The sequence below is a fragment of the Podarcis vaucheri genome (genome assembly GCF_965113315.1).
Source record: "Podarcis vaucheri genome assembly, chromosome: 7".
NCBI classification, from domain to species: domain Eukaryota; kingdom Metazoa; phylum Chordata; class Lepidosauria; order Squamata; family Lacertidae; genus Podarcis; species Podarcis vaucheri.
Window position 1 is genome coordinate 29,790,490 of NC_138765.1, and position 12,691 is coordinate 29,803,180.

General features: G+C 48.1%; 1 protein-coding gene across 1 annotated transcript in view; it reads right to left on the reverse strand.

Annotated features, from left to right (window-relative positions):
* The window catches only part of EXTL1 (exostosin like glycosyltransferase 1), a 63,207-nt gene that overhangs the window by 6,252 nt on the left and 44,264 nt on the right, over positions 1–12,691 (reverse strand). Inside the window, exons 5-6 of the mRNA XM_082231586.1 lie at positions 8,977–9,109; positions 6,916–7,034 (exon numbers count right to left, since the gene is read on the reverse strand). Of these exons, the coding sequence (XP_082087712.1) occupies positions 6,916–7,034; positions 8,977–9,109 (252 nt within the window). The remainder of the gene's footprint in view (positions 1–6,915; positions 7,035–8,976; positions 9,110–12,691) is intronic.

Below are 12,691 nucleotides of genomic sequence, written 5' to 3' on the forward strand. Positions count from 1 at the left end.
ACTGTTCCGCGGCACACTAGTGTGCCGCGAGATGTTGCCTGGTGTGCCGCGGGAAAAATTAAAAAATTCAAAAGATATTTTTTTTTAAGTCAAATTTTCGATTGGGGCGCTGTCACTAGATGACCCCTGGGGTTCCCTCCCTCCCTCCCACTCTGCGCCTCCCTCCTCTTCCTCCTCCTCCTCCGGGGAGGCCCTTCCTGGCTCTCGGCCAAGGCTTGGCGGCTGCCACTCACTCACTCGCTCGCCCACCCGTCCCTCCATCCCTGCACCCGGCCTCTCCCCCTCCGTCCCCGGCGCGGGGGCTGCCGGGATCCGTAGTCCCCTCGCCCTTGGTCTCCGCGCCCGCGCGGGGTGAGCAAACTACGTTTCCCAGCGTGGCCTGGCGGGCCGGGCGTTTTGTTTGAAGCGCTCTTCTCCCGGCCATGGAATGAGCGCAGCGGTGGCGGCCGGGCGGGCAGGGGCTCTTCCGCGCAGACCCCGCGCAGCCTGCCTGTGCCCCCGCGGAGATCGGGCGGCAGGATGGAGCCCGGGGATCCCCGCGGAGGCGGAGCGGCGGAGGCGGAGGCTTCCCCCCAGGTAGGGCTGCGTCGGGGGTTTTTTATTTTTGCAATGCTGCATTCGCGCCGGAGGGGACGCATCGGACCGCGGGGAGACCCCTTGGCGGGCGTGCAAGGCAATGCATGCGTGCAGGCGTTGCATGGAGTGCAGTGCAATGCAATGGCAACGCGGCGCCCTGCATGCATGCATGCAACTTCCACTGGCGGTCCGGACTTGGCAGGTGAGGGGGGTCCCCAGTGGGCGGCAGAGAGAGCTGGGAGGGCGAAGGGGAGCCAGGGGGGAGCAGCGCTGCTCCCCGAGCCGAGCCCGGGGGGAAACTTCGGCGTCATTGCGCCGGGTGTTGGAAGCGGAGGCTGGCGGGGGGCCCTCACCTGCAAAACCTGGTCGCCTCTCATATATTTCGTGCATTGCATTCATCGCCCGCTTTCTCCTCCAAGGAGCTCCCGGGGGCGCGCGTGGTTCTCCCCGTGTTATCCTCGCAACAACAGCCCTGCGAGGTGGGTCAGGCGAGTGGCCCAAGGGAGCACCCAGGGATTGTCCTGGCCAGGTGGGGTGATTTGAACCCTGCTCTCTGCCCGGTATTCGTCCTCATTTAGCCCCCACATGTGTATGACTGTGCATGACTGAGGTTTTCCCCCCTCGTCTTGGCTATGGTGTGAGTCTGTGCTGTTAATTAATGGGGTTCTGCCTTCGGAGAAGATGAGCCAGCCCTCAAGGAGGTGATTATGTAATTTGCTAGCAATTCATGTCCCTCCCGGCGTGACGCTGCGCGCTGACGTCACGGGGCTGTAATGGTGGTGTGCCTCGAGATTTTTTTCATGAAACAAGTGTGCCTTTGCCCAAAAAAGGTTGGGAAACACTGGAGTAGAGTAGACCATGTGATGCTGGCCTTCCACCTTCATCCAAGCAGCTGACTGAAAGTTGGAGGAAGGTGGATAAATGGGTTTTATCTTGCTTATGTTAAAAGGAGAGCGAATTATAAAGGGGGGGGGGAGAGGGAGGCGATATAGAACAGAAGGATGGCCCCTTTGCAGGTAGTGCACATTTCTTAAAGAGCTTTAGAGTGCAGGAAGATGCTTTTATCTACCTGGAGTTCTCAGATAAAAGCTAACTTTTCCCCACTCCATCCTAACTTCAAAAGGCTGTATATGAAAGGTCACCAACGGACCAGATTTTAAAAACAAACAAACCGAAACTGGCTTGCTTTTGGGACTTTAAGAGAGTTTTGGTCTGCAGAACTCAGCAAGTGAAGCTAGTTAATGGCATGGAATTAATAACCAGTCTCCAGCTTCATTGCTGCAAATCAAAGGGCCTTAAAGGGACAACTCAGGTGCAAAAGCTGGCAAACCTATTTGTATGTAACCAGATAGCCTGGGCTTGAGGTTTTTTGAGTATGTTTGCATGTGTGTGTATTTAGATAGTAAGGAAGGTGTGTTTACCTCTTTGTGTACATACAGTAACTCCCTCCAAAACCCACGGCCAGCCCAGCCCAGCCCAGCCCTCTTCTACACCAGCAAATAAAAGTACCCTTACCTTGATTAACCTTTTTAATCAAACAGACCGGGGAGTTGCCAGGGGCCTCACCCATGTTTTGTATTAAAAACAAACAAAAAAAAAAAACTAGGGAGAATAGTATAAAGTCTCCTATTCCTTGGCCTGTGCTTGTTAAATATCAGGGCCAGGAATGGGGAAGCCATTTCAGCCTCTGAGTTGCCGTGCCTTTCTGTGTATAAGACTAATTTTTTTCCTTAAAAATCATGCTAAAAAGTGGGGGTCGTCTTACACATGGGTAGCGCATAGGGTGGACGTTTTATTGGTTGCTGCTGGGTCTGTCAGCGGCTACTGTGCGCTTTATTGGTTGCTGCGTCAATAGGTGGTATTGATTGGGCGACACTCCAGCAGTTGGGTGGGCAATAGGCAGTTTCTGCCAGCGATGGGACAGACGGGAGGCGGATTTTGCAACGTGTGCGGGTGAGTGATTTTCGGCATTCCCACCTAAAAAAAGTTCAACAACTCTGTACCATCTCCCCCATTTTCTTACGGTCCCCCAAAATAGCAGGTGTCCTATACATGGGGGTGTCTTATAGATGGAAAAGTACGGTACATTCCCTTCTAGGCAACTTTCCAGGTCAAATTCCAGTGGTGGGCGGTGTCAGGGGCAAAAGTGGGCAGAGCAAGAATATCGACTTACACACACACCTCCCACTGAGGCAAGCAAGAAGCATTATCAGGCTGAAAGAAAACCTTCCCTACCTGAATGAATGGCGTCATGTTAGCCTTAGGCTGCATTTTATGAGAAACTTTCCCTGGATTGATGGCAACTGTCTTTGTGTTTGGCCTGCCCCACATCCTATTTCAAAGGATTTATTTTTATGTTTGTATCTCTAATATTTTTTTTTCTTTTAGAAAAGAATACTTACCGTCGACCATATAATTACCATGCTAGAAGCAATTACAGTTCCGCTCTAATAGATGACATCTAGAGTATGTGCTTTAATACAACCTCAATATTATTACTAAAAGCAAAGCATCGTTGCTAATAAAAGACTCTCGTGGGGGAGAGCGCATATTGTAATGGGTCTATTTCGTTTAATTTAGCAAGAAGGCTTTATATTTCTCCAGCGATTTGAGTTTCCCACTCCACATCTTTTTTGCCTTCTGCATGAGCTAGAAAGTTAACGCAGGAACGTAGGATGAGGCCTTTTACATCAGGCGAGTGCATTGTTCCATTGACTCAGCACAATCTATGATGGCTGTGGAAAGGGCTCTCCAGGGATTCAGACAGGGATCTTCCAGAGCCCTCTCTGGAGAGGTTGGGAGCTGAACCTGGGATCTTCTGAATGTGCTTTATGGCTTTAAAGCACAAGATCCCCTCCCTCCAAAAAGAACGCTGGGAACTGTAGTTTGTTAAAGGCGTTGGGAACTGTAGCTCAGTTAGGGGTAAAATACAGTTCCCAGGATTCTTGGGGGGGAAGCTATGTGTTTTAAATGTATGGCATGCACACAGCTTGTATCACTTAACTACAACATTTCCCCAAGGATGCAAACAATTCTTCTTATGAGGCCAGCATGTCTAGCAGCCTTTACTTGTTGTGCTAATATGGCCACCCAGAAGCTATTACCATAGAATCATAGAGTTGGAAGGGACCCCGAGGAACATCTAGTCCACCCCCCAGCAATGCAGGAATCTGCAGCTGTCCCTCATGGGGATTGCCATGCATGGGAAGAGAAATCCTTGTGGTGGGCTACCTTGCACTCTTTTCTTCTTCTTTCTTTTGTAGAGGTTTGAGCAGCATTTTCTTCCACTCACAATCATGAACTCAAGCAAAGTGCCGCTTAGGCCATCTAGCATGCTTCCAGCTGTGAGTTTATTGCGCGATTTCACACGGGAGAGCTGTTGTGTGATCTCAGTGACTTGTATGTGCATGTCAGAGGCAGGTTCCACAGGGTATCATCATCGCAATGGAATGCCAGCCCATACTTTTGTTACACTTCATGCAGATTTTCCCACACCATGGAGAATCCTATTTGTAAAAATGAGCCACGATGCATCTTCTGTCACAGTTGGTGTGGAGGGGTGGGAGACTGGTCATTTGTGAGGTTGTGTTTCATTGGCTGCTCTCTATTGCCACATCCCTATTTCCACTTGCCCAATATGGCCATTTTATTTCCAGAGGCCCAAGTGACAAAAAGAGGCTTCCTACTTCCACTGACTGCTGCAGGCTGGAGGCATGCCTGTATTCAAGAACCCAGCTTGAAGGAGCTAATTTCTCAAGATCTTCACAAAGTAAAAAAAGGGGAAATATATCAACCTTTAAAAAACTAATAATATGGTGGTTTTGCACAAGACTGGCTATCACAATTCTGCTATTTCATTGCAGGTTGACTCAGCCAAATATTGGTCCTGCAGAGTCCATATTATTATTTTAAAAGACACAAAATGGAGATGGATTTTGCCCCATCCCTAGAAAAAGCACAAGACTCCACTTTGCTGACCAAAACATAATCCTCATCTTCATTGACAATAAAATGAGTAGGGCAGGGAGGACCATGCACAATAAAGGCTGTGTACATACCATACATGTAAGGCACACACCCCCTACTGGGCAAATGATCATGGGAACTGTAGTTTACCACACACTGAGTTACAACCCCCAGAAGCTTAAGCAAACTACAGTTCCCAGAATTCTTGGGGAAAGGTGCATTAAATCCCATGCTGTGTACATAGCTGAGATTAAAAAAAAAAATTAAGGGTAGCAAATCAGAAGGGAAGAGCTGAATTTCCATTGTGCACTGTGCTTGTTTAGAACTGGTTGCCTCAACTCCTGGTTGTAGCTGGTGCCATGCCGTTGTGGATGACACCTCAACAAGCACGGTTTCTGCTGGGATAAGACCAGAATGGCTGCATTTTTGTAGGCTTCCCCTGTTCTTTCCCACCCTACCTCCAGGGTTGTGAATAGGTTGCAGATCAATATCCTGCTTTCTCCTCGCAACAATCTTATAGGTTGGCATTCCGGCTCTATCATTGGGAGACAGCCCAAAGCCACAAATCTTTTGTGGCATGACCGAACAAGGGAGCTGGGCCTCTCTCAGAGGCCAGCCCTACCATCAGGTATAATGATGCTGCATCCTCAGGCTACTGGGTGTCATTAAAGGGCAAATTGGTAGCTATTTATTATTATCACATTCTTTTAGAAGCAGGGAGTAGGAAGAGGTATACAGTGGGGTGTTCCATCTGCTTCATGGGGCGTAATGACTTGACCTGCCTTGAGTGCAATACATTTTGATTTGCGAGACAGGATGCACCATTTGCTACTCAGCCTCAGGCAGCAAAATATATTGAGCCAGCCCAGCCTCCCAGAGAAAACACAGTCTTCCGTCTACCACATACCACCTGAGACTGGGTGCCTGAACATATGTACTTTGAACAAGTTCAGCTGAAGTAAAATGGGCCCCCTGATTAACCTATAAATTCCGCTTCTCTTAGTTCCCTCCCCCAAATTCAGTTCTCAGCTGGTAGAGCAAGAGACTTAATTTCAGAGTCATGGGTTGGAGGCCCACAGTGGCAAAAGAATCCTCCGTCACCAGGGGTCAGACTAGATGAGCCTTATGATCCCTTCCAACTCTATAATTCTATGTTTCTTATAAAAGTATAATTATTTTTTTAAAAAAATAAAGATCCTTATGAAAATTCAGTATCATTTTACTGTGAATTTTTCCTAATATATACTTTCATATGTCATTCCGCCTAACAGACACATTTTTGCCAAGCCATTTCCCCTAATACGATGCATTTTTGAATGTCACTTTCACTAACATATGCATTTTTTTTATCGAAATTGTACACATTACTTGGCTGGAGAGCTGCGTCTCAGAATTCGCAGAAGCGCACATTTGGAAAGAAAGCTGGCGTTTCGGTTCGCACGCTGCTTCGGAAAGTGCGAATTTAGCTCACACTTCATATGTGAGTTGAATCGCCCCCCTCACCTCCCCCTACTTCAGAGTAAACATGGCCTGGATCTAGGGTGCAAGGGCATCCTGGGCTGGCGTGCCCAGGCCAATTTGCTGCTGTGCATTTCTCAGCACCTGGGGTGGCCTGAGATGGGTGAGGCCTGTTGGCAGAGTTCTTCTTCAGCAAGACATAATTGCTGACAGGACTTGCCCTCCAGGTAGAAGGAGAAGTGAGCACCTGCTGGCAGCGGCTGTATGCCCACCCAGGTGCTTCCTCCAAGCTGCCAACCATTCCAGGGAAAGAAATCTACCATCTCTGACATTATGCCTTGGTGCATATGGGTGCATATTTATGGAGGGGCGGAAGAACGTCTCACTTCATCAAAGATTACTGGAGAGTATTTTTTTTAAAAGGGCAGCAGCAGTAGGACAGGAATTGCTACACTGGCACCATTTAGGGCAGACGCCCACAGCCCTATTCAGCAGAATGAGCACAAGGACCACGCAAATGCAGCAGAGTTAGCATATCACCATTTGATGCAAGTGATGTAACACATATGGGCATATAAAGCAGCTGCAGGGAAACCTTTGGGCCTCCAGATGTCGCTGAACTACAACTCCCATCAGCCCCAGCAGACATGGCCAATGGCCAGGCATGAGGGGAGTTGTAGTTCAGCGATATTGGGAGGGCCAAAGGTTCTTTAGACCTGATCAAAACATTTCCTCTCCCCTCTGCTCCTCTGATAATAGCATTAAGACCAGAATCTAAAGTTACCTTACTCCACTGAACGGTGGAAAGAATAAAGGTAGGGACGAGGTGGTAGAGCCTAGAAGTCAGGGTGTGCAGTTCTCCCAGAAAGCCACTGTACTATACCGTAGGTAGGACAAGCCACATCTCCTGCTTACCTGGGCGCAGTACTGGGACCCAGAGACAGCTTGGATGAGCTTGAGGATGGGTTGAGAAAGGGAGACAATAGGTGAGACAGCCCGGATGAATGCTGTAAATTTGTTGGAGGGGCTGGATCCTGTTACAGGGAGAAACACAATTAGTATGAAATACCAAAGCCGCTCCTCATGCCCCACTTTTTCCATGCAGCCCTGCCTCTCCCAAGGAACTTGCCATCCGTACTGCAACGCAAAACAACAGAGGAAAGGGCAAAGAGGGAGAGTGGGGCAAAATGGAGTGGCTTGGGGGATCGTTGGGGTGGAGTATCGCCCATCATGTGATGCTGCTGCTAAAAGAATCACACTGGCTGCTCAAGGTGTATAAAGCCCTTGTACGACTTGGGACCAGGAAACCTAAAAGATCATCTCAGTACCTATCACTGCACTCTGCAGGAAGGCCTTCAGCTGATACCATCTCATCAGGAGGTCCATTAGGCATGACATAGGAACTGGGTCTCTATTGCCGAAGCGTAGCATGTGGGTATAGGGGGACCATGGCCCCTGGTGCACATTTTTGAGGGGATATAATCAGGCACCCCTATGACAGGTACAGAGCCTTTGCAGCTGAGGCGCGGAGGCAGGCGGGTTGGTCTAGTGGCCAGGTGGATGGAGACAGAGGACCAGGAGCCTGTTTGAAGCAGGCTCCATTCACCCTCTGCGTGGGCTCTGCATGGGCCCTCCTGGCAAAGGCCCCCACCCTAGCTGCCCAGTCCACGGGGGGGGGGGGCGCAACACTTGCCATGCCCCGGGCACCGGCAACCCATGCTATGCCGCTGCTCTATTGTAGCGGCACCTACCCTTCCATTACGTACCAGACAGTTGGTGTTGCTATTATCTTTTTGCCCCCTTCTCTATTTCTAGTGTACACCTCAGCAGAGGGTTGAAGGACAAGCTTGGAGGGGAGGCATGTGAATGTGCGCTCCCACTCATCAGCTGGTGAGCAGTAGGAGTACACCTTGCTCAAGGCTTTCAAACGCTCCTTGAGTTTCTCCTTCAAACCTCTGCTAAGGTTTAAAGGAGAAGTGTGGAGGGTGGGTGTGAATGCACCTCCAACACTCCCCCCTCTTCTTCTTCTAAGCTCCGCAGTTTGAAGGAGAAATGTGGGGGTAGGGGTGGGGGTCTGAAAGCCCTTTGTAAACATCCCTGTGTGAGGATGTTGACAAAGGGCTGTTTGAAAGCTCTGCAGTTTACTTTGAAGCCTTGTCAATCGGGCCTTCAAAGAGAAGCATCACCTGCCATCACTATGGCATCAGGTGTGAATGACAGGTGGGCAGCCCTGCCTGCTCTACTCTCCGCAACTTTGTTTAATCCCTTCCATTGCTTTCAGGCTCCTTGGGAATATAGGCCTCTGTGCAAGGATGTGCCCTGATGGTGCAGTAATAACCATCGTTCCTTCTAATAGCAAACACAGCTGCCAGATGCCGGCAGAATTGTAGCTAAAATGGGACCAGTGGAAAAAACAAGAGGACAGTATCAGCATGCAAGGGTAAGCGCCAAGGTTTACAGAGGATATAGCAAAAATATGTAGGGGGAGTCACCCACTCAGGCATCACAGTAAGGACTGTGCATAAATAAGACAGTAATCGTTATTGTAATAATTAGGGATGGGTGAGAATTTCGATTCAGTTCATGCTATCCAAAAAACTATGCAAATTTTACAAAATAATTCAAAATTTGCACTTGTGATTTAGTTCTCCAACCAAGCCACATGTACAAAAATGTGCATATTAAGAGAAAATACACATAAAAGTGCACATATTGGGAGAAATAACAATACAAAATGTATCATCCTGGGGGAAATTGTTTGCAAAAATATGTGATGTGTGCTAAGGATGGTGAAAATTTTCATGAGGATGATAGACTGATGTGGAAATGAACTTAAGGTTGGTGGGGGGAGAGAACAGAAGCTGAACTGAAACTGACAGATTTATCCATCTCTAATGGAATAAAAAGCAAATAGAAGGCATAATGTGTTAAGTGACAGTGGGGGTGGTGCGGGGGGGGGGGGGAAGAGTCCCATACCATGTTGCAGATAGTAGAAAGGGAAGTCATTGAGGTGGGTGGAGTATTCTGGCAGTGCCAGCAGCCCTCCTGGAAGGGCGTTCCAGAAGAACTTTGGGCGGGATTCCTGATGAAATATCCGATCCTTTATGATCTGACAAAAAAGAAAGAAAGCTGTCATCACGCAAGCAGCATTACGCTCCTGAAGTTGTCAGCACCCGACAGGTGATGAGAGGGCGTCACCCGGCCTGTGAGATCATCTGCAAGCCATCCTCCTCACTTCAAGGTAAGGAAGGCTGGACTAGGGGCACACAGACACCCAGAGTCTGAACTGCAAGCCAAGAAACCCCAGTTCAAAATTCACCTGTGGGGTGAGCTTCCATAGTTACCTTATGGCAGATGGGGGAAAACTTTTTTGGGGGGGACAACACCTTTGACCTCTGACCTGCTGGCCAGTCTTGGCCTGCAAGGGTGTTCAATTTGACCCAAAAAGCTATTTCCCCCTGAAACAACGCCTACCTGATGAACATAGTTCATAGATGCAAAGTGCTGCTTCACCTGCACTCCCCCTGCAGGGAACACACACCGGTGATGCAGATAGCACAACTGAACCCTCCCACTCATCGACCGATGAGCAGAGCATTTAATCCTGCAGAAGACTGCTTCACCGCTTGCCCATTCCCACATGGTGCCTGATAACTGACAGGTGATTGACACCTGTCAAATTTGGCCTGGGAAGTGGGGCTGAAAAAGAACTGTCCCATTGTGCCAGAAAGGTTCCCCGCCGCTGCTATAGCCCTTCCTACAATGGGACAAGAACCTCGCTATATTTTACATGCGTGCACAAAGCAGCGCATGAAACAGGCTTAAAGTGTTGGCTGCTCCCGGTCTTTGGAACTCCCTCCCTAGAGAAACTTAGACTCCTTGTCCTTCTGCTGGCAAGTGAAGACTTTTTGGTTTCAACAGGCTTTAGGGAACTGGCTGCTTTCAATGGAAAGGCTGGACTAAATATGCATATGGTTTTACAATGACTGTTTCGCCTATGTTCTTAGTGGTTCTTATTTTTATATGTAAGCCGCCTTGAGTCCCATCAGGGAAAAAGATGGGGTATAAATATTTAATAATAATAATAATAATAATAATAATTCCAAAGACCTCTTTGGCGGCAGGCAGAGAACAATGGAGATGAACATAAGTAAACACACAGGGAAACAGGGGCTGGTGGCTATCATTCTCTTATCTCTTTTTAAAATATTGGTTAATATTCCCCAGGAGTTGAGAGGGGAAGAAGTCAAAGCAGATTAGCTGTTTAGGAGAGAAAGATAAACAAGCAGAATTGGCTTGCTGGGAGCCGCTAAGCCCGCTTCCCAGCAGGAGGGTCCCTGCAGCTTACTGGGAAGGAAAGTCGGCAGGGGAGACGCAGCAGGGAGATCTGCGCAATGAAAATGTTCAGATGGAGCTAATTCGGTGTTCCTGCTGGTGCGTTTGCACCTCACCAACCATCTTGCTGCCCACCTGTGGGGAAGCTAGCGTAGCGGCTCCACCTCACCTGACAAGCAGCTTCCATTAGCAAGGGATGAAAAAAGACTGCCAGCAATACTTTATCTGCATGTGCTATTTCTCTCTCCAACCCAAATTTCCCTGCCTTTTTTAAATTATTTTTTTGGAGAGGGGGTTCAGAATTTCTGTTGAGCAGAACCCTGGATTGGTGATTGTCACCTGCGCAGCGTCTCTTGGGACAGTTCGCAAAAGGAGGTGTTCCCCATGACCTGAGCCTCTGCCTTTTTGCTGAGTTACCTCAGGGAAGCTTTGAAGGCTGAGGTGTTCAGGTTTAGACAAGCAGCTGTAAACTGCAGGGGTTCATCTAAGCTCTCACCACTTTGTTTATCCTGCTGCTAACCAGGCATGGAAACAAACAATGAAGTTGTCCTAATGCTTTCTATTCCTGCCTGGACTGAAAGGAACCAGCTCTTCCCCTTTTCGAGAGGCTTTCATGGGGCACCCAGTAGACAATTACACAATTACAGGCACTGACACCTGTTACAGCACTGGATGCACCCAAATTGCTCACTGGGCCTTAAGGCAAATGTGGTCTGTGTGTTTGCTTTGAAAAGCTATGGATCTAAACACCATGTTAAAGTCTGCAATTCCGCTGATTCTAATCTAATTCTAATCTTAATTTACTTGCAGCTGACCTCTTGGAATATTAATCTTACTTATCTTTTTCGCATTGGAGACAAGGTACTGCCAAGAGCTCAGGACTGAACCAACAGATCTGCAAACTGATTTGCAGGCTTCACCTGCAGAGGCCCTGAGACCTTGGTACAAAGCATGTTGCTTTGCTTTCACTGTCTTCAGTTTTGCAAGGCTTGTCTGACTTGTCTTAGTCAGTACATGCAGGATCTGAGCATGCTTTTGGCCCAGTATCGCCCCAGGCACCCCCGATCAATCTCTCTAGCCTTTCCTCGAGTGCAACAACAGACATTCATCAACAACAGACAAATGGCAGGCACAACACAGCATTATCAAATTATGAACGACATGGAAAGAGTTGATGAAGATCCCTCCTCTCATAATACTGTAACTCCGGGTAAAGTACTGAAGTGGGTGGGCTGTAGGTGCCAGTGTATATAATCTGAAGGCACATGGGACCACCACCTTGCTGAAACTAAGCAGGTCTAGATCTGACCAGTGCCTGCAATGTTGGGCTCTATTATACAATAAAGGTTGGAAATAAACTTAAGGGTTTTTTTTTAAAAAAAATGCTTCAAAGCAGAGAAAAGGAAGCACTATTTCACTTGATGCACTTACAGGGTTCAGTGCCACCAAGGCTTAGGTCGTTTTAATATATTTCACAAATGCATGGAGGGAGATCAGTCTACCAGCAACTATTAATCATAATTCCTACAGAACTTTCCCATCTAGAGGCAGTCTAGCTTGGGGGGGGGGCAAACAAAGGGAGGTTGTTGTCTTCAGGTTTTCCTGGATGGCTTCCCAGAAGCATTTGTTGAGCTGCTTTGAGGAAACAATGCTGGACCAGGCAGATCTTTTGGTCTAATGCAGCACAGCTCTTCTTACAGTTTCAAATAAAAGTGTGCAGTGAAAATGTTTTCAGTTTCCTTTAATGCTGGGAACAGTAGGGCAAGGAGTGCAGCTCTGGAAGTTCCCATGCATCACCAGGCTTCCTGATCAAGGCATAATTTCCCGTAATTTTTCAGCCACTAAACAAAGCAGAATTGTCTACAACTGTTCTATGACCAGCAATAGCCATGGCCTCTGGAGACATTTCCTCTTACTCCTTTCAGTTTCACTGAAAGGGGATGCTCACTTGCATAAATGGATTATTATTATTTTTTTAAATTGTTGTATGTACAAACCAAATGACAGGCTTTTCCTCTGCAAATCTGTCCAATCAATGACGACTTGGCATGGATGATAACATGGTCAGAGGCTGTAGCCAGGGAGTGGTTGCCAACACAATATGCCCTGCTTGCAAACATCTGCTCTAGTTCTGCTGAAAGCCAGGTTCTGAATTCCATGGGCATTTTGGTTTCTTCCAACAAGGCAGTTCTCAGTTAGTGTGTCAGACCCCACCCACCTGTCTCATTGGGCCCTCCAGGGGAAAGGCGATAAGGATCTGGCCAGCCAGCCAAAATAGATTCCCCATCAATGATGAAGTCAGCCTCCAGCAGTATTCCTGGATCCATCAACTGTCTTCGGTCCAAACCATTCAGCA